The sequence below is a fragment of the Pongo pygmaeus genome, chromosome 3, assembly GCF_028885625.2.
Source record: "Pongo pygmaeus isolate AG05252 chromosome 3, NHGRI_mPonPyg2-v2.0_pri, whole genome shotgun sequence".
Lineage (NCBI taxonomy): Eukaryota > Metazoa > Chordata > Mammalia > Primates > Hominidae > Pongo > Pongo pygmaeus.
The window spans coordinates 100,085,992-100,105,062 of record NC_072376.2 but is presented as its reverse complement, the minus strand read 5'-3'; the positions used below and the strand labels follow the sequence as shown (position 1 = coordinate 100,105,062).

The following is a 19,071-nucleotide window of genomic DNA, read 5'->3' as shown; positions in this document are numbered from 1 at the left end:
TGTGTGCTTTATTGAAATAATGAACGTTAATGAGCAAATGGTCTCAGTTGGAAACCATCAATTTGTATTTATTTGGGAGCAACAAGGAGGTGCCCACCTCTCCAGAGAATTAGGATGAGTAAAATAAGACTGCCATTTAGAAACTAAATTTTAAGAGCTATATAGATATGTAAAATCATGTAGACAAGACAGAATGGCTCCAAGGCCAGCCAGATTCCACAGAAAGCAACTTGAGTGTACTACTTTATTTAAAGAAAGAATGGCAATATTGGTGGGCATGTAAGCTAGTACAGCCACTACGGAGAACAATATCGAGGTTCCTCAACAACCTACAAATAGAACCAACATGTGATCCACCAGTCTCCCTACTGGGAATTCATCCAAAGGAAAGGAAATCATTATATTGAAGAGACATCTGTATCCCCACGTTTATTGTAGCACTATTCACAATAACCAAGATATGGCATCAACCTAGGTGTCCAACAACAGATGAATGGATAAAGCAAATGTGATATATATACACAATGGAATACTATTCAGCCATAAAAAGAATGGAATCCTGTCATTAACAGCAACAGGGATGGAACTGGAGGACATTATGTTAAGTGAAATAAGCCAGGAACAGAAAGCTAAGCACCACATGTTCTTACTCATATGTGGAAGCTAAAAGTAGTTGATCTCATAGAAGTGAAAAGTAGAACAGAGGATACTAGCTGCGGGGAAGGATAGGAGGAAGATAGAGAGTTGTTAAGGGGTACAAAATTACAGCTAGATAGAAGGAGTAAATTCTAGTGTTCTATAGCACTGTAGGATGACTATATTTAACAATAATATACAGTTTCACTAATGCAGGAACAGAAAACCAAATACTGCATATTCTCTTATAAGTGAGAGCTAAATGGTGAGAACACATGGACACAGGGGAACTACACATTCTGGGGTCTGTTGGAGGGTGGGAGGAGGGAGAGGATCAGGAGAAATAACTAATGGGTCCTAGGCTTAATACCTGAGTAACGAAATAATCTGTACAACAAACCCCCCTGACACAAGTTTACCTGTGTAACAAACCGGCACATGTGCCCCTGAACTTAAAATAAAAGTTATCTTTAAAAAAAGGAAATTGGTTGTCTGATGAAAAAGAATGTATGTGTATATATATACATATTATACAAAATATATACATAATATATTAAAAAGTGTGTGTGTGTATATATATATATATGGTTTCAAATAGCTGGAAGGAGGACATTGAACATTCCCAACACAAAAACATAATAAATGCTTGAGGTGATGGATATCCTGTTTACTCTGATCTGATCACTATACAGTGTATGTACCCCACAAATATGTACAGTTAATTACTTTTCAGTTTAACAACTTTTTAAAAATAAAGAATGGGCAATTTAATGAAGGTGGATCAGCCCTCACAAGCTTAGAAAAATAAGAACCACTGAGGCAAAAGTTAATCATGGCACTTTAGAGCACTTTTCAGGGAGAGATAATGTTTCAGTTCCTACTGTGAGGTTTCCAGGGAGCATCGTAGATGCACCGTCTTATTTTAGCCCAATGCTGTTAAGCATTCATACTGCATAGCTCCCTCTGTTCCCATTTCTGCTCACCATACAGGCTTTTCATTCTTATTCTTTCCCATTATAAATTTAAAATTATTTGCTAATTATAATTTGGATTCCCAAGTGGACTCATTTACTACAGACTTCAAGAGGAGCTCCACGAGGAAACTCCTATACCTTGAAAGCCAAAGATCAAGTCCAGCCACCTTTCCTTTGAATAATGTGTCTCTACCACTTCCAACTGCGAGATACAACAATGCCTATAGCAAGCGCATGAAATGAGTCAATAGGAACTTAAAGGAAAACCCTCCTACATCTGCCCCACAGGGGCATTCTATCATGAACATAGCTGAAATTCTTATCACTGTTCTTTCTTCTAGAAGTCCTGTGAATTATCTGGATAAAGCAGTTATAACAGAGCTCCTCATACCCCGGTTCCTAACCGGTTCCTAACCAAGCCTCAGCAACAAAAGGTGAGAGGCAGATGAGCAAGTGAAGCTTCATCTGTATTTACAGCTGCTCCCCACTGTTCATATTACTGCCTGATCTCTACCTCCTGTCAGATCAGCAGTGGCATTAGATTCTCCTAGGAGTGGGAACCCTATTGTGAACTGTGTATATGCCTGATGATCTGTCACTGTCTCCCATCACCCCCAGATGGAGCCATCTAGTTACAAGACAACAAGCTCAGGGCTGATTCTACACTATGGTGAGTTGTATAGTTATTTCATTATATATTCCAATGTAATAATAATAGAAAATAAGTGCACAATAAATGTAATGCACTTGAATAACCCTGAAACCATCCCCCTCACCCCCCATCCCTGGAAAAATTGTCTTCCACGAAACTGGTCCCTGACAGCAAAAAGTTTGGGAACCACTGGATTATAGAACCTAGGAACACTAGCTAACATAACATAAGTTTCTAAGTCTCTGTTCATTAGGCATTTTGGTTGCTGGGAACAAAGACTCACTCAAGTTGCCTCAAGAAAGGTAGGTGCCCTCATGCAGGGGGCATTTGAGAAGACAAAACATCCCAGAATACAGGAAGGCCTAGGGGCAATAAAAGAGTCAAATCCGACTTGCAGGCTGGAAGATGATTATTTTTCCCCTCAGCATCAGGAGCTCCATAATTTTCTATTTTGTGTGCCACATTAATGGGGTTTAGCCCACTCACTGTTTCTGCCTCTCTGTGTATTCCCTTCTGTTTTTGTTCTAACCACTTTCTGACATCTCTTTCCCTAAATATTCATATTTGCAGAGAAGGAAAATAAGATTAGACCTCAAGCCCCCATCATCCGCGTTCAGGCAGATGAGGCCTTTGCAACATGCCTCCTTGGAGGCTGCCAGCCAGGCTCCCCTCACATCAGGTGCTCATTCTTTCCAATCCCCTATGGTGAGGTGGGGAATGTGAGTGGTTAGAACCTGGCCACCTGTGCCTCAGGCACCCAGGAGGTCTGCGCATGGGGCAGTTCTTCTCAGAAGGAGCAATGGGTTGGCAGGAACCTGTAGGTTAATAGAGTTAGATAATTAATCCAACTGGAGATCCCAAATAGTGATATTGGATGGGCTCCATCAGAATTTCCTGGAATCCTTTTAGAGATGCAGAACTCTGGGTCTCACTCCAGACCTACTAAATTAAAAGCTCTAAAATTTCAAGGGGAAGCATTAGAGAATACACACACACACACACACACACACGCAATCTTTAAATCTCCCCAAGTAAACACACCTTTGACCTTGTGAGGGAACAGAGAAATGTGAAGGATGGGAAGGGTGAGACTGAAAGTTAGGAAGTCTTCTTGATTCTTTTTTTTTTTTGAGACAGGGTCTTGCTCTTGTTTATCAGGCTGGAGTGCAATGGCACAATCTCGGCTTACTACAACCTCCGCCTCCCAGGTTCAAGTGATTCTTGTGCCTCAGCCTCCTGAGTAGCTGAGACTACAGAGGCGTGCCACCACACCTGGCTCATTTGGCATTTTTAGTGGAGACCATGTTGGCCAGCCTGGTCTCGAACTCCTGACCTCAAGTGATCTGCTCACCTCGGCCTCCCAAAGTGCTGGGATGACAGGCGTGAGCCACTGCACCCGGCCAGGAAGCCTTCTGGATTCTATTAATAATTTTGTGGGGAATTTAAGCGGAAGTGTGGGTAAAAACAAATTTGTAAAGTAAAAGTGCAGAGGTGAAGTCGTTTCTTTCAAAGAAATAAAAATATAAGGAATATGGTTCTCTGTAGCTTCCAGAGCTTACACAAATGAGTCTGAGAGACTAGTAGGAACTAATGTTAAGCCTAAACATCATAAACTTTTACTGTGGCCTCAAACAAAAATTGAGAGTTTGCTTCATTTTTTCTCCCTGTTCTGTAACAGGTATAGTTAGTGAAATGTCATAAGCAACACATAGTACTTTTATCAAATGCTACCTGAATTACAAATAAAATTTTCAGGAAATTTAAGAAAATCTTTCATTTTAATAGGAGGAAGGTACTGAACTATTTGGGAATGCTTTAAAGAAAGAGTTGCTTAACATAAATATATCCTAATAACACCACGATTACAAATAAGCACATATTTCTTCTGGGTATTATAATCTTTATTACAAAACAAGTATTTTACGTTGAGGTAATATTTCAAATGGTATTTGGCAAAAATCAATTGAATCTTATATACAGAATTTTTCTCTGTAAAGGACTCAGAGAAGTTTTTTTCTAGCATTGCACACAAACTGATTTTAGAAAAAATAAAGCTAAAAATTATCTATGTAAGGAGGGATTTCTTTCTCCCACTCTTCCTGACCCAATCCTTCTTATCATCACCAGTGATCAGTAAGGTGATGTTTATGGGAGTTCTACCAAAAAAATGAACTGGTAAATTAATTGCGAGAAAAAGATTTTCTTATCCAAAACAACTCACTGTGCCATAATTTCAAAGTGCTTTTGCAAACTAAGTATTTGATCCTATGGAATTTACTATTATTTATCCCAAGAATAGAATTCCCGGTCTCCAATGAGGAAACCCTATGCAACCTTCCAACTCCAATGTCTTCTGCTGTGAAGCCCTCCCTCGTTCTCCAATGCATTGGTCACCCTTCTCAGTGCTCCCAGATAGATATCGTGTTCATAGCTCTGTCTTGGCACTCACCATACTGGGTTGTAACAACCCTTGTTTCTCTTATACATATCCCCCTTTAACTCTGTAGCTTTGTGGGTCCTTCTATACACTCCTCAGGAGCAAGAAACAAGTCTTAACCTGCCTTACATTCTCAACACCTAGCATAGTGCCTGGTACATCATGGACACCCAATAGCTTTGTTTGTTAGGTTGACGAGTTAGGAACTATCTCAGCTGCAAAGTTATCATGCAGATCCTTTCTTGCTTCTAGCCCCTTTGGATGTGTTCTGGTGTCACTCCACAGTATTTAAACCTCTATGAAATGACACCCTAGAAACAAGTGTAATGTCCAGCAATTCCTTTCAGGAAAAATATGACATCTGGTTATTCTTTTGATCAAAACATCAATAAATTATAGTTATCATGATACACTTTCAAGCCCCTAAGACTCCTTTATGTGACAGCTGCTTCTTAGGACAGCTGATGTTAATAGCCGTCTTGGCAGTCATTGTCATCTTGGTCCCCAATAGGTTTGTTGTGATAGGCATCAACTGTTAATTTCCGGCTCTCTATCTCAATGTTTTTCAACTGGCCATCTTCCTCACTGCTTGATTTGCTCTCCGTGGAGCTGCTATCTTCTTTGGATCTGCTGCTGTCTTGAGAGTCACTGTCGTCTTCCTCAGAATGGCTTTCCTCGCTCTGACTCTCTGCTGAGGTGCTGTGAGACTGGAGGCCCTCCTGGCTGGAGCTGTTCTCATCCTCGGGGGACTCTGGGCTTTCCTCCGAGAAGTTGAGGCTCTCACTGGATTCGCTGTCTGCTTGCTCCTCTCTGGATTCACTTTTTGAGTGGGAGAGTGTGTGCGAGCTGTCCTCCTCGCTGGAGTCACTGTCTTCCTGGTCTTCTACATGACTTGTTGGGGGGTCGGGGTTATCTCCCCTGGACTCACTCACCACCTCTTCCTGAGACTCACTGCTGTTCTCTTGAGATGACAGGTTGACCTCTTGGCTGGACTCACTGCTGGGACCATCTACGTTTTGGCTGTCTTCCTGGGACAGATTCTCCTTGCTGTCTTCTTGAGAGTCACCCTTGCTGTCTCTCCTGGGTTGGCTGAGGCCAGTGTCTCTGGAGTTGCTGTTTTCTGTAGAGTCACTCTTGACTTCTTCCATTGTGTTTTTGTCATCAAGCTCGCCTCTGTCATCTTCCTCTGAGATGCGAGACTTCCTAAAAATTTTCCTACTGGGATGCTCCAGCAATTGGCTGTCACCTGAATCTTGAGTGTTTGCTTGCTCACTGTTTTCTCCAGATTCTTTTGATTTCATGCCTGCACTGTTCATTCTGGAGTTTCCCCTTTCACTCCTGATGCTGTCTGGGTCATCACTCTGCATTCCCTCATCGTCCAACTCGGAGCCGTCTCCGTGGCTGCTCTCCCCATCACTGCCGCCTCCCACCCAGTGCTCTTCACTCTCACTCTCTTGAGTGGAGTCACCTCCCTCAGGCCTGTTGTCCTCCTGGTCCTCATTGTCAAGTTCCCTGCTCTCACTGGTGGTATCTTGGGCACTGTCTTGCCCTTGTGGGGCACCCTCTTCACTGGATTGTATGGTGTCATCAGAGTCCTCATCACTTCCCAGCCTGGAGCTTCCTCCTTCTTGTCTGTCTTTGGGCCCTGGGCCACTGTCATCGTCACCAAAGGTGTCATCTCCACTGTCATCTTCATCGTCATCTTTATCATCTCCTTCTTTTCCTGTGCTCCGAGAGAAGCCACCAGCTGGCCTATAAATGTATTGATGATCATCAGAGCCCAGGCCCTCCTCTGACTCAATGCTGTCCCTGGGGTCTTCATTTGCCTAGAATTTGGGGTTAACAGATATGGTCAGTATTCCAGGAACTGATAGAGAAGGAGTTACCTAGAGCCTTTCTAGTCTTTCTGCTTCCTTCGTCCTATGTCCCCTCCTCTAATCTATGGTCAGTTTTACTACTCAATAACCTCTCTACCAGAGCTTAAACAGGAAGGAAGAGGAATTGAAACTCAAGTGGTTCCATTTTATATAGCCACGCTTCACTCAATGCTGCCAACATTTTCTCAAAAAGCTTTCTGGAAATCACATTTATGAAATTCAAATCATACTGTATATATAATTCCTTTAACAAAAAAAAAACAACTCTTGGGCTGGGCACGGTGGCTCACACCCATAACCCAGCACTTTAGGAGGCCGAGGTGGGCGGATCACGAGGTCAAGAGATTGAGACCATCTTGGCCAACATGGTGAAACCCCGTCTCCACTAAAAATACAAAAATTAGCTGGCCGTGGTGCCACACACCTGTAGTCCCAGCTACTTGGGAGGCTGAGGCAGGAGAATCACTTGAACCTGGAGGGTAGAGGTTGCAGTGAGCCGAGATCAAGCCACTGCACTCCAGCCTGGTGACAGAGAGAGACTCCGTCTCAAACAAACAAACAAACACAACAAAAAAAAACCTCTTAGGTAATTGTTTGTGAATTAGTGTTGGTTTATAATGCTCATGCATTAAAGTGTTTGGTGTGAAACAGAGTTTTTAAAAATATTGAGTGATCTTAAAATGACCCCAATTTTTTTTCTTCAGGAGGATAAAATCTTTAGCTAAAATGAAAATTAAATATTATAGTAAGGTATATAGTTCACCCAAACCATGTTTCTACCTCGTTAGTACAACCAGAAAGTTGCCTATAGATGATTCAGCTAGAAGACACCAACTAGTGTGACCAACAAGGCACCTTAGTGCTACGTGGGAAGTCAGAGAGGTGAGCCCTGTAAGTGAAACAATTGGATGCTCTGTACCAGTAAGGAAGGACAGTGAGTCTTCATACATTATGCTCCCAAAATATCTGCTCTCTTTACCATACCCTACAACAGAGCATACCTGCTAGTTTTGTTTTGTTTTGTTTTGTTTTTACATATCCCTACTGATCAATGTCTGAGTCTGTAATTGGGTGATTGGGAGTACTTGTGTATATGCTGTTGACCTCTCTTCCTAGCACTGGAGTTTTATGCTAGTATAGTGGAACTGAGCATGGGTTTAACCTGCCATACCTCGTTAACCCAACTCAAAAGCAGGAACTGCAGGAATCACCATACCTCATTACCCTTTCTCAAGCAGGAATTGCTACCGTAACTTGAAAGCTTAGGGACCCTTGAGGCAACAAATCACAAAGTCCCCAGCAAACAGCATTTCTCCAGTTCTATACTTTTAAATTTCTAGAATGTTCTTTTGATAACCTTAAGTAAATAGGGATAAACAGGCTAATAATTCATCTTCCAACTCTGGCTAAGTGTAGAATGCAACATGGATCAAAGCCTTAGGGAGAAACCTGGCTCCTGGACTCTCTGGAGCCCCACAGGATTGAGTTTGGTCAAAACAGTAGCATAGCTAAGAAAGTAACAACACTTAGTCTTAGAAAAATGAAAAAAGAATGCCAGCTTTAAGGAATATAAACTGAGTCTGCCTTTCTCACTCCCAGAGCCCAGTCCCACAGATGGGACTATTTTTGAAAAGAAAGTCATTACTGAAGCAGTTCTTTTCATTAAAGTTTCCTCAGGGCTGTCCTGTTCTGTCTTCAAGCAGGATCCTTGACACAGAGAATTTCCCAGGCACTTCTTCACCTGATCTGAACTGCTCCAATTGTAAAAGCAACATTTTAAGTTGAGGAGTAAGTTTGACATGGTCAATGACCATTTGTGAGTGTGTGTGTGTGTGTGTGTGTGTGTGTATGCGCGTGTGTTTATTTTTTAACTAGGAGAGACATTTGGGGCCACAGTGCCAGCAATCTAGGCTCAGTTATGAAAATAAGATGAATAGCATGTCTGCATGTGAATTCTCCTTACTCATGTTTCTCTTCTTATTTTATGGGACTCTTTAGCCAGCATAACTCATAGTTAGAAAATATTATATTTAGAACTGTTGCCAGGTAATTTAATCTAACATCATTTCCTTCCATTCCTAAGTAGCCTGAAAAGTTAAGAAAGGTCTGTTTAATTACCTGTTCCTCTGAGCTAACTTTACTTCCTTCTGATGACTCACTGCTCTCCTGAAAGGGGAAAAATGTTTACTTTTCTTTTTAGTAATTTCTTAGGAAAGAAAAAAACATGATGCACATCAATTGCTTCCAGTCTGGATTTACTACTTTCAAAATTGTAAAAGGCAACTGGAAGAGTGTTAAAGTTACTTCATGAGATGTTTATGACAAAAGTAAATGAGATAGTTACCAAGGGTGGTGTTGGTGCCTGAGCCAAATGACCCTGCAGAAAAGGAAAGGAAGGAAAACAAATTACTCCCTCACAGATGGATTTCATTATTGTAATTATTTACAATAATTTTAGGTGATTATTTTTAGTTTCTTGGTAGAGATCTTACATTTACATGAGTAATAGTGAAATTTTATGATGAAATGGTTCCAAAATGAAAGTAAAATGACTAATGGCTTGAAAAGATCTTGGGATATAAGAGACCTAGACAATGTTTATGTTTCTGATATTTCATTTACAGAAATAAATATGCTTTCTTTGAACCTGGCCGTTCATACAACCTAGAGGAAACGTAACACAGGAAAAGCAGCATTGAAACTCAGAATCCAGATTTAAGTCTCAATTAACTCACTGGTTTTGGTTTTAGCCCTGAAAACCAATCATCTTGGTGTTAGCACTGAAAGTCATGTGTTCCAGAAAACCCCTAAGTTCCAGGTAAACCGAGATGGTTGGTTACTCTAGGTGAAGGTGGGCAATTCACTTCACGTGTCTGACCACCAGTTTCTTATTCATAAATTAAGGAAATTAACACCCACTGTGCTTACCCCACAAGGGAGTTATGAGGATGAAACCAGCTAATGCCTATGGAAGTATCTCGAAAACTATTCATTCAACATGATATAAACTAAAGAAAAAATCCATTTGACAACATCCACCTTATAAAATTTAATAGTAAACAAAACTGAATTGAGAAAGCCATGAAACCTTTCTCGAGTCATGTAAAAGCCCTGGTATTAAAAACAAATGCTAAATCAGAAATTTAACTAGTCATACTTCTAATTTATTTCACTATCTTTAGTCTCATAAGCACTATAAGAATGCCTTAGCAACTTCTGGTACCCCTCCCCATCACTTCTCCCCCTTCCCCTTGAGGGAGGGCAAAGTCCTGTGTGGAACACCCAAGGCGCAAAGTAGAGCAGGGAGGAGCTGCTATTGACATGTCTTCAACGTGCGTCTCAGCGGTGCTGGACTGGGGGTATCTCCTTAGAGAAAGGAGCTATAATCACTCTGTCTTTGGCCTGCAACACTGCAGGCAGGCACAATGGCAGGCTGTGCTCCAGTCAATTATCATTTGGAATTAATGGGTAGAAGGGAGCAAGACATTGTTATTTTTCTCATGCCAAGGCTAGACTTGAGAACAGGGCATGTTTGTGTGTCTCTGGTTAAATGAGAGAGAGGATCTAGAGCGTCTGCTTTTAAATTAACCAGCCTATGGATATCTCTGAAGAAAGTTCATAATAAATACTGCAAAGTCTATTCCAGACTCAGGCATGGACAGGACCCCACCTCTGATCGCTGACATTATCTGGCCACCACCAAAAGCACTGGGGCCAAGCTTTATCATATGTAAAAGCCAGTAGGAAACATGGTAGTGAACAAAATGCTCTGATTTCGCATAAGATTTTAACCCTTAGTGCCAATCTTGAGAATTTTCTGACCTCTTAGACCTGGCTCCTTCCTGAGAGGGATATAACACACTGGTTAAGAATGTGGATTCTGGAGCTAGAGTGACATAATATCAAAGTCTGGCTCTAATACTAATCGACCATGTAACCTAGACGATTGAATTACTCTCTGTGATCAGTTTTCTCATCTGTAAAGTGAGAATAAAACACAATGCCTAATTCACAGAGGTGTGAAAATTAAGGAAGTTAATATGTGTAAAACACTCAGAACTGTGCCTGGCAATGATTCTTGAGTTATTGAGAGTTAGTAACTCTCAATATAATAACATGCTAGCAACATTAGCTCTCATTCCAGAGACTCTAGTGTCCTCTCATTCTTCTTTCTTTTTTCACCTTCCAGAACTTGACCTCTTGCCCACCAGATAACTCTTGTTAAAACAGATTTCAAGTCATAATCTCTCCTGAAAACTCTTGGTTCATTGTCATGCCTCCCCTGGTAATATTATACACATCCATTATAAGAAGAAAGCTAACAGAAAATATGCTTCCTTGCCACAGTATACTACTAAGTTGGAATCACAGCATTATTTTCTTCTATGAACTCTATAGCTTAGCTTATTAATATGCTCGTGAAGTCATTAGCAGTTTCAACATTTGCAATGAAGTCAATTTGGTTATAATCATAATAAATTAGAATTAAAATATTTCAAAAAGTCATATTTCTACTCACCTTCCATTCTTCAGAACCCTCAGATTCATTATTTTGATACCTGGCTACCTAGAAAATTTAGTACACATGGTAAATCCAAAGAGAAATTTCTGAAGCAACAGTTATTAACACTTTTCATACATAGGAGTAGGGATAGTCAAATTTTAGGCTGCATCAGAATCACCTGGAGGCCTTGTTAAAACACTGATTTCTGTTTCCTATCCCTAAAGAGTCTGGTTTAGCAGCTCTGAGGTAGGGTCCAAGAATTTAGATTTCTAACAAGGTCCTAGTTCATGCTGATGCTGGTGGTTCCAGGATGACACTTTAAGAACCACTGCTTATAAGGAAGGAAAGTATGAATGACATCTATATGAATGGCAACTGAACAGAATAAAAAACAACTTGAATGATATTTCTTAAGAAAACAGCGTGCTAAGAAACTACTATTTTTACTGGACTGGAACATACACAGCCATCTTGGTTCGTAGCCAATGAAAATTGTGGAGTTTTAAGTATGAAAGGGTTTTTTCATATATCCCTACCCTAATACTTACTGGGAGAGCACAGGATAATCCCCAAAGGAACATGAGCAGGATGCTGATCTTCATAGTTGGGTGTGATACCTCTACCTGGAATGAAGGACATAGATGTTTCTCTCCATGTTAAAGAAATAAAGTAGCTTCAACTTTTTGACAGTTTCTTCCTACTAAAAATTCATCCAAATGTCCATGAACTGATGAATGGATAAATAAAATTTACTGTATCTATAAAACAGAATATTATTCAACCATAAAGAGGAATGAAGTACTGACATGTGCTTCAGAGTAGAGGAAGCTTGAGAACACTATGCTAAGTGAAAGAAGCCAGATAAAAAGGCCACATTGGAATGATTCTATTTACATGAAATGTCCACAATAGGCAAATCTACAGAGACAAAAAGTAGACTAGTGGTTGCCCAGAGCTTATGCAGATGGGAGGTTGAGGGGTGACAGTTAATGGGTACAGGATTTGTTCTGGAGGTGATGAAACTGTTCCATGTATTGTGGTGAAGGTTGCACAACTGTGTGAATATACTGAAAACCACTGAGCTATACACTTCAAATTAGTGAAGTATGTGGTGTATAGATTATAACTCAACAAAGTGGTTTTTAAAAACCTCACTCCTAAGAAATAAATTGAAAATGTTTCAATGAGGAGATGTACAAACGCTAACACATAAAGTATGATAAATTGACGAAAAAGTAAAGAAAGAAGAATATAGAAATTTCTGTCCATTCCCTTTTACAATAGTTATGCAGCTTGGTATGGCAGAGCACCCTAGCAAATGTATTCTCCCTAAAAAACTACACTTATTGACACCAGTGATAGGTGGTGGGCATTTGTTTTCACACACACACACACAATGGCTTCTAAGTCACATTTATGACTGCATAATAATGTCTACACAAAACAGATTGTTTTTGCATTTTTTTGTAATCTGCAAGAGATGTGCTAGAGTAGGCTTTGTATCACAACTTCAGAAAGCTCTTAATATCTATTGTGACACGTTTAGTCATACATTATACATGATTATGCTAAATTATTTTTGCTGTCATTCACAGTACTGAAGGATTTGGGGAAGATTACAGGTTTGGGATACACTTGTAAATCATGCTGAGAGAAACATGCCAAATCAAACTATTTTTCTGGAGGGTAACTTCATTTCACACTTCAAGAACTGTTGCTTTGGAAAACACTTTGTTTTGTATTTAAAAATAGAAGTACTAGATGCTAAAGTAAAAATTTACTGAAATGGTTTAAGGAACGCAATTTACCCTGCACTAGTAAGCCCTGGTAGCTGCCCTAGCATACTTGTCTGATGAACTTCCACACATTTCACAAATAATCCTGCAAGTTTATTTCACATTTGTTGATTTGTTTCATTTCTTTAAATGTTAAATGTATACTGTGAAAGGAAAATAAAATCTTGGGACCCCAAACTCACTAAGTCAAAGGGAAAGTCAACCTAGGAACTGGGTCACTCCAACCTGCCTCCCATTTTGTTCTTAAAAAGATAGCTACAAGGATAAAAGGCTACGTACCTCCCTCACAATTTTCTCACAGGGAAATTCCTGTGGGCCCTGAAATCTTTACCCTAAAACAGTCTGGTTGAATTTCACCCTCACAATGTAAATTAACAGCTTACCTTCATAAGTTCAGGACAAAGGACAGAACTAAAAGTCATTCCTCTTCTCTCCTGAGACAGATGCATGTCTGACAGCTTCCTCTAGTCTATGTTTACTTTATCTTATGTAGAAATGCAGATTCACTGAGCATGAGACAAATGTGTAATTGACTATTCCTCTACCCTCTCCTTTCACATATAAAATGTGGGTTCAGTGAGAACTAAACAAAGACTCAAAGGAATGCAACCACTCGCCTCTTTTATCTATCCTTCCTTTCTCCTATTGCCTGCTCTTTCCCCTTCAAATACTGAAGTCCCCGGACTCTCTTTGTAAAGAAACATGGACCATAGATGTTTCTGGTGGTTTTGTGTTCGTTTTTCCCAGGTGCCTCCTCAATTTTGGCAAGATAAGTCTCCAAAAATAATTGAGACTCACCTCAGTCATTTTCTTTGATTTGCAATAGTTTACAAGTATAGGAACTCAGAAAACAATACTCTATGATGAAGGCCTCAGAAGCAGCCTCAGAAGCAAAAGCTTCTCTGACTTTCCCCTGCCCTCCTATCTCTGGCCCCTCATTCTCCCCTAAGACTAACCATAGAAACTAGAATCCCTCTTCCCAAAGGCAGGTTATAGAAACCGGAATCTCTTTTCCCCAAAGCCAGAAATAAAACCTAAAAATATTACCCTAAGTCCCCCTATCTTTATGTGTAACAACTGGCCTTAAAGAAATTCTCTGACCCACCTAGTTTAATTGTAGGTCATAAGACCCCCATTCCAGAGAAGGTCCTGTCCCATATCGAGAAGGAAGAAATGCTGCACGGAGAGGCCAAGAAGAATCTGGACAGGCTTTGCTGGGCCACCCCACTTGGTCTACTAGTATAAGGTCAAAACCTTTTTGTCCAATCGTATTTCTACCTGGCTGCCCATGTTTTGTTGGACATAAGCATAAAGATGGACAGTTTCTCCTGTATCTTTAGGTCTTCGTTCTGAAGGCTCCTGTGTCACATAAAAATAAATTTGTATTCCTTTTCTCCTATTAATCTATCTTTTGTCAGTTGATTTTCAGCAAACCTTCAGAGGGTGAGGGGGAAGTTTTCCCTTGGCCCCTAAACTAATGATAGGAGTTAAAAGCCAAAGATTCTCAACCCTAAATGTATATTACTATCAACTGGGAAGGGTTTTAAAAATGCCGATGCACAAATCCCATCCCAGGGCAATAAATCCATTCACTTGGGTGGGCACAGGAATAGGTTTGTTTTTAAAGTTCCACAAGAGATTTTAACACTTGATCTAAGAAATAAAAATATCATAATTAGCCAGGCTTGGTGGCATGTGCCTGTAGTCCCAGCTACTCAGGAGGCTGAGTGGGGAGAATTCTTTGAGCCAGGGAGTTTGAAGCTGCACTGAGCCATGATTGTACCACTCCACTCCGGTTTGGGTGACAGAGCAAGACCCTGTCTCAAAAAAAAAAAAAAAAAAAAAAAAAAAATATATATATATATATATATATAGCACTCAGTAATGCCTGAATATGCTGAACATTGTCTGAAACATTGGGATCAAGAAGCCATCTAATCTTATTTTTAATGTATTCAAGAAAATAATAGAAATCCTAAGATAAAGAGCCTGAACAGGATTCTCATTTCTGCTTTCACACAACTCAAATGGTCAAACAACCTCTCATGTATATTATGGGCATTATCTCTCCTCAGCATAGTTATTCTTAATTTGTGCTACTTTCTTTATTCTAATTCAGCATAGTGTATATCAGTTCTTATGTTTGATACTATCTTAATTTCTTTTAAAAATCCTTCAATTAATATCAACAGAGAAAAACATATGAAAATGCTTAACTACACCAAAATCAAGCTTAATTTAATAGATGTTACTTCTCTTTAGATATCACAATCAAAACTTTTTAAAAAATTTGTTAGGTTTATTTCTTCAGAAAGCAAAATTTTCTCAAATATGATATTCTCAAAATAACCCTTTCAATGGTTTCAGCTTCACAGATCAAATGAAAATTACCTCATCATTTTAATTTTCAAAGTGAAATTTGAATATGGTTATAATTTCATGATTCTCTGAAAACTAGCAAATATTAGAGCCTTGACAGAAGGTCAATGACTATTGAATTCTCTTGTATTTTCTTTAGCTTCTCTAATCTAAATAATTAGAAAATTGGGAATGCCATTTTGCATTTATTCTAAACCAATGAATGTTGTGTTTTCTCACAAAGAAGTGCATGCCCCGAGTGCTCAAGTTTCTTAGGGATGGAAGATTCTAAAACACAAGAAAGATGCCCTAACTTGCTCAGGATTCTAGAAATACTAGTTAGCACCCTGACCTAAAGCAATAATTTCCCACATGCAAGTCTAGTAAACTAAAATAAGAGACACTCTAGAGTTCTGAGAGAGCTGATGTTGCCACCCAAAAAATATAGTCCAACCTTTTAAGCATTAAAGAAAGTCAGATCTTAAACCCCATATTAGGTTTGCATTTGGTATTTTTGATAAAAATAATTATAATTTTGTGAAGTGCATTTCCAAACAAGAGCTCCAAACTTTTATAAACATTTTGGCTACTATTCAAAAAAGAGTAGAAGCAGATAGGCAGTAGCCATATTCTGAATAATAAATGTGAACCACGGCTACAAGCCTGCAATTAAAAGTCCAGGACTTTGAGTTCTTATTCAGTGATTGGTTAATGCTATTTCTACATTCCACATGCTGTCATTCTACAGTGAGATGACGTAACAAAAGGAAATAAACAACTTGAATTCCGTCTGTTTGGAAGGTGGTGTATTAGAGAATTTCTGCCTTTGTGAATTGTTTTCACAGAGTTGAAAAGAGCCAAATGTTTAGAATGTGGAGAGGGAAACTAAAGTCAAGATTTCAGGTGTGTAGCCAAAACTTCTTTTGGTTCTTCAGTAAGGAAATTTGTTCTAGCATTTTCTCAAGGTTAAGATACATTTGTAAAATATATATCTTCTTCTATGTAAACCAAAATGAAGGAAATAGGCCAAAAGAAGAAAATACAGGTTTGAAAAGTCATAGACTCTTTTTTCTTTTGGAAAACAATTCATCATATTAATTTGCTTTATTTGTCTTAGTATTGTTATCTTCAAGAACACAACTGAACAATACATTCATTCATTAGCAGTCAGTAAATATTTATGAACATGCTATGTGTTAGGAACTTTTCTAGACCATATTCTCGAAATCAACAATTTAAGAAACTCTAATATTTTAGTAGCTTTCTCCATGTACAACCTGTAAATGTACATTAACAGGAAACTTTAATAATAATAAAAAATAATAATAAAATAAGCTGGTTTTATCAAAAATAAAATTGACCAGAATCCAACTAACTGGAACCTGCCATTTTCTATTTGAAAATAGAATCAAACTTGGCCAGGATATGAACTCTAACAGGAATCCAGAGAAACAAACAAACCGAAAAAATTCCAATTCTTCCTATTGTATGTGACTTAAGGTCAATTATGATGAATCCAATATTATATGCTCTTAACCACAGGAAAATAACTCTGAGGTGCCCCCAAAATTAAATATAGATTTGGAAGGCCTCTAAGCATCTGAAGCACGTTGTTTTACATCACAATTTTCGGGTAGCTAAGTGGACTAATACCCTTTAGAAAATAGTTTGTTCACATTTTTAAACAACAAGGTTAAAATAGGATAGTCAAGCCTCAGTTAAACAGAAAGTATGGTTAACCACAAGTTACTGCTCTTGAGGAAGACAAGTTGCTAAAACACATGTACTCCTCTAAATGTCATACAGATGAAGAAGTGCACTAAACACAGTAAATAAAAATACATATGGACATTTTAAAATATATGTTTTAAAATGCAATATTTTAAAATACAATTATATTCAACATTTATTGAATTTTAACTGTATTCAAGGCATCATGCTAACATGAATACAAAAAACATAATTATCACACCCTCGGTTATTTCAGTAGTTTAATCATCATTTAGTTACTTATGCAGTTCATAATAAATGTTACTAGGTGCTCTCTAGATGAATAACACTACATTTTTTAATTTAAAAAAAATTCTTTTGAAAGTCCTGCCATTCAATGAGTTCAGCTTTTTTTCACAATCTTGTAGGCCGCAAACATTCCCATATTCATGAACACACTGTAAAAGTTTTATATGTTTTGCTAATTAAAACTAAATTTCAAAATGACCTTCCATCTGCCTCCTGTTCTATAAACTTTCCCTGTTAGAAGTATCATGCAGAGATCTAATTAAAGCATTACCAAGAAAAACACCTGGCTCTATTGACTTAACGCGTCATTTTAATATCATTATTTACTGTGGCATAAACAACAGGCACGAAAATAGAAACTGTTTTTACCCAAAGCACAGCTCTCCCATCTCTCTCTATATGGTATAATGCCTCAAACATGTATACATATTTAATATTTTCCAAACAACCAGCAAAAGTCATTTTAAAAAGTTAAATGATGAAAATGACTTACCCTCCGTAGTTCACAAAGAATTTTTTCAAAAAGTCTCAAAAATCAGGTTGACGTTCTCACAGAGGAAATCTATGCCCAATGAAGCCACTCTTGTGTTGATATCCTGGACACTTCTCTGATGGTGCAGGAATTTAAACTCTGCTGCAGCTCTTCATAGCCAATCAACCTCAGTCTGGGGGTGACTGACATCACAAGGTGTCACCGGGACCCCGGTACACCCACACTTCCTCCAGCTGGCAGAGGCATACTTTCCCTAAAAAGCTCTTGTGGTTCCCAAATGACTAGACTAGTTTCCATTAAATTGAAGATCTTCCCAAAACTTTATTTTGATTTCTAAATATATGTCATTCACATTCAGCAGGCTTATGAACATTATAAACAATGACAATGTCTTCTACCCACCGACAGATCCCAGCAGACCCACGGATGGGAAAGGCGGAGGCAGGGGTGGGTAGAAAGTTTCCTGTTAATGTACATTTCCAGGTTGTACATGGAGAAAGCTACTAAAATACTAGAGTTCCTTAAATTGTTGGTTTTGAGAATATGGGCTTTTATTTCTTCCTTTTTCCTCTTTTAACAACCTCTACTACTCACCTCCTTTTCCTCTCATTTCCCCACCCCCATATACACACAAAGATCCCAAACTCCTACTAATCTAATAAAGCATCCACTAAAGTACCCCCCTTAAGTAGCTATTGTGTTATTCAAGAAATTTAGATCTAACACTTAATCATTCCCCATTTGCCACATTTTAATGATTCTTTGAAATCAGAATTGGATCAAGGGGAATACTAGCTGGGTAGCATCCAAGGAAACTAATCTTGAAGGGACTCTATGCCACCACTGAAAATGTAATGAAATGGATAAAATGATATTTACCAAAACATTTTCGAGGAAGCGTACTAAAAGTTGTAGGGAGCTGGAAATGGGTTTGGCAATTTCCCAGGAGCGTGTTCAAGTGATGGCAGGATGGCCACTGAACAAGTATTTAGAGAATATCAGCTGCTGGACCTTAATTTCCTTAAGAGCAGAGATGTTTGCTTGTTTACTGATCTATAATCAGTGCCCGGATACCAAGAACAGTTCTTAATAAGCACTCAGTACTCTTTGAATGACTGAGTGGATTGGCTTGAAAATTAGCCAAACTATTAACTTGATTACAGTATCTGCATAACTCACTGTGACTTTTTAAAAAATGCTTTAATTGTTAAAAAAAAAAATTAAGCTGATGCTCCTAACACGGATCTAGAAAATTAGAGTGCCCAATTTATTCAGGCAACTAATGTCAGATATATGGGTTATCAACATATTTAGTGTGAACTATA

General features: G+C 38.7%; 1 protein-coding gene across 2 annotated transcripts; it reads right to left on the bottom strand.

The window, feature by feature from the left end:
- Positions 1-4,145: 4,145 nt before the first annotated feature.
- DMP1 (dentin matrix acidic phosphoprotein 1) lies at positions 4,146-17,851 on the bottom strand. 2 transcript variants are annotated; one of them, XM_054485500.1, is made up of 6 exons: positions 17,747-17,851; positions 11,625-11,703; positions 11,096-11,139; positions 8,921-8,953; positions 8,695-8,742; positions 4,146-6,525 (listed from the first exon to the last, which is right to left on the bottom strand). In XM_054485500.1, exons 2-6 carry the CDS (start codon positions 11,680-11,682, stop codon positions 5,167-5,169), a joined length of 1,542 nt encoding a protein of 513 aa, XP_054341475.1. In that variant the 5' UTR covers positions 11,683-11,703; positions 17,747-17,851; the 3' UTR covers positions 4,146-5,166. The 2 variants fall into 2 exon arrangements, with proteins under 2 accessions (XP_054341475.1, XP_054341476.1); XM_054485501.1 differs by lacking the exon at positions 8,695-8,742.
- Between the last annotated feature and the right edge of the window lie 1,220 nt (positions 17,852-19,071).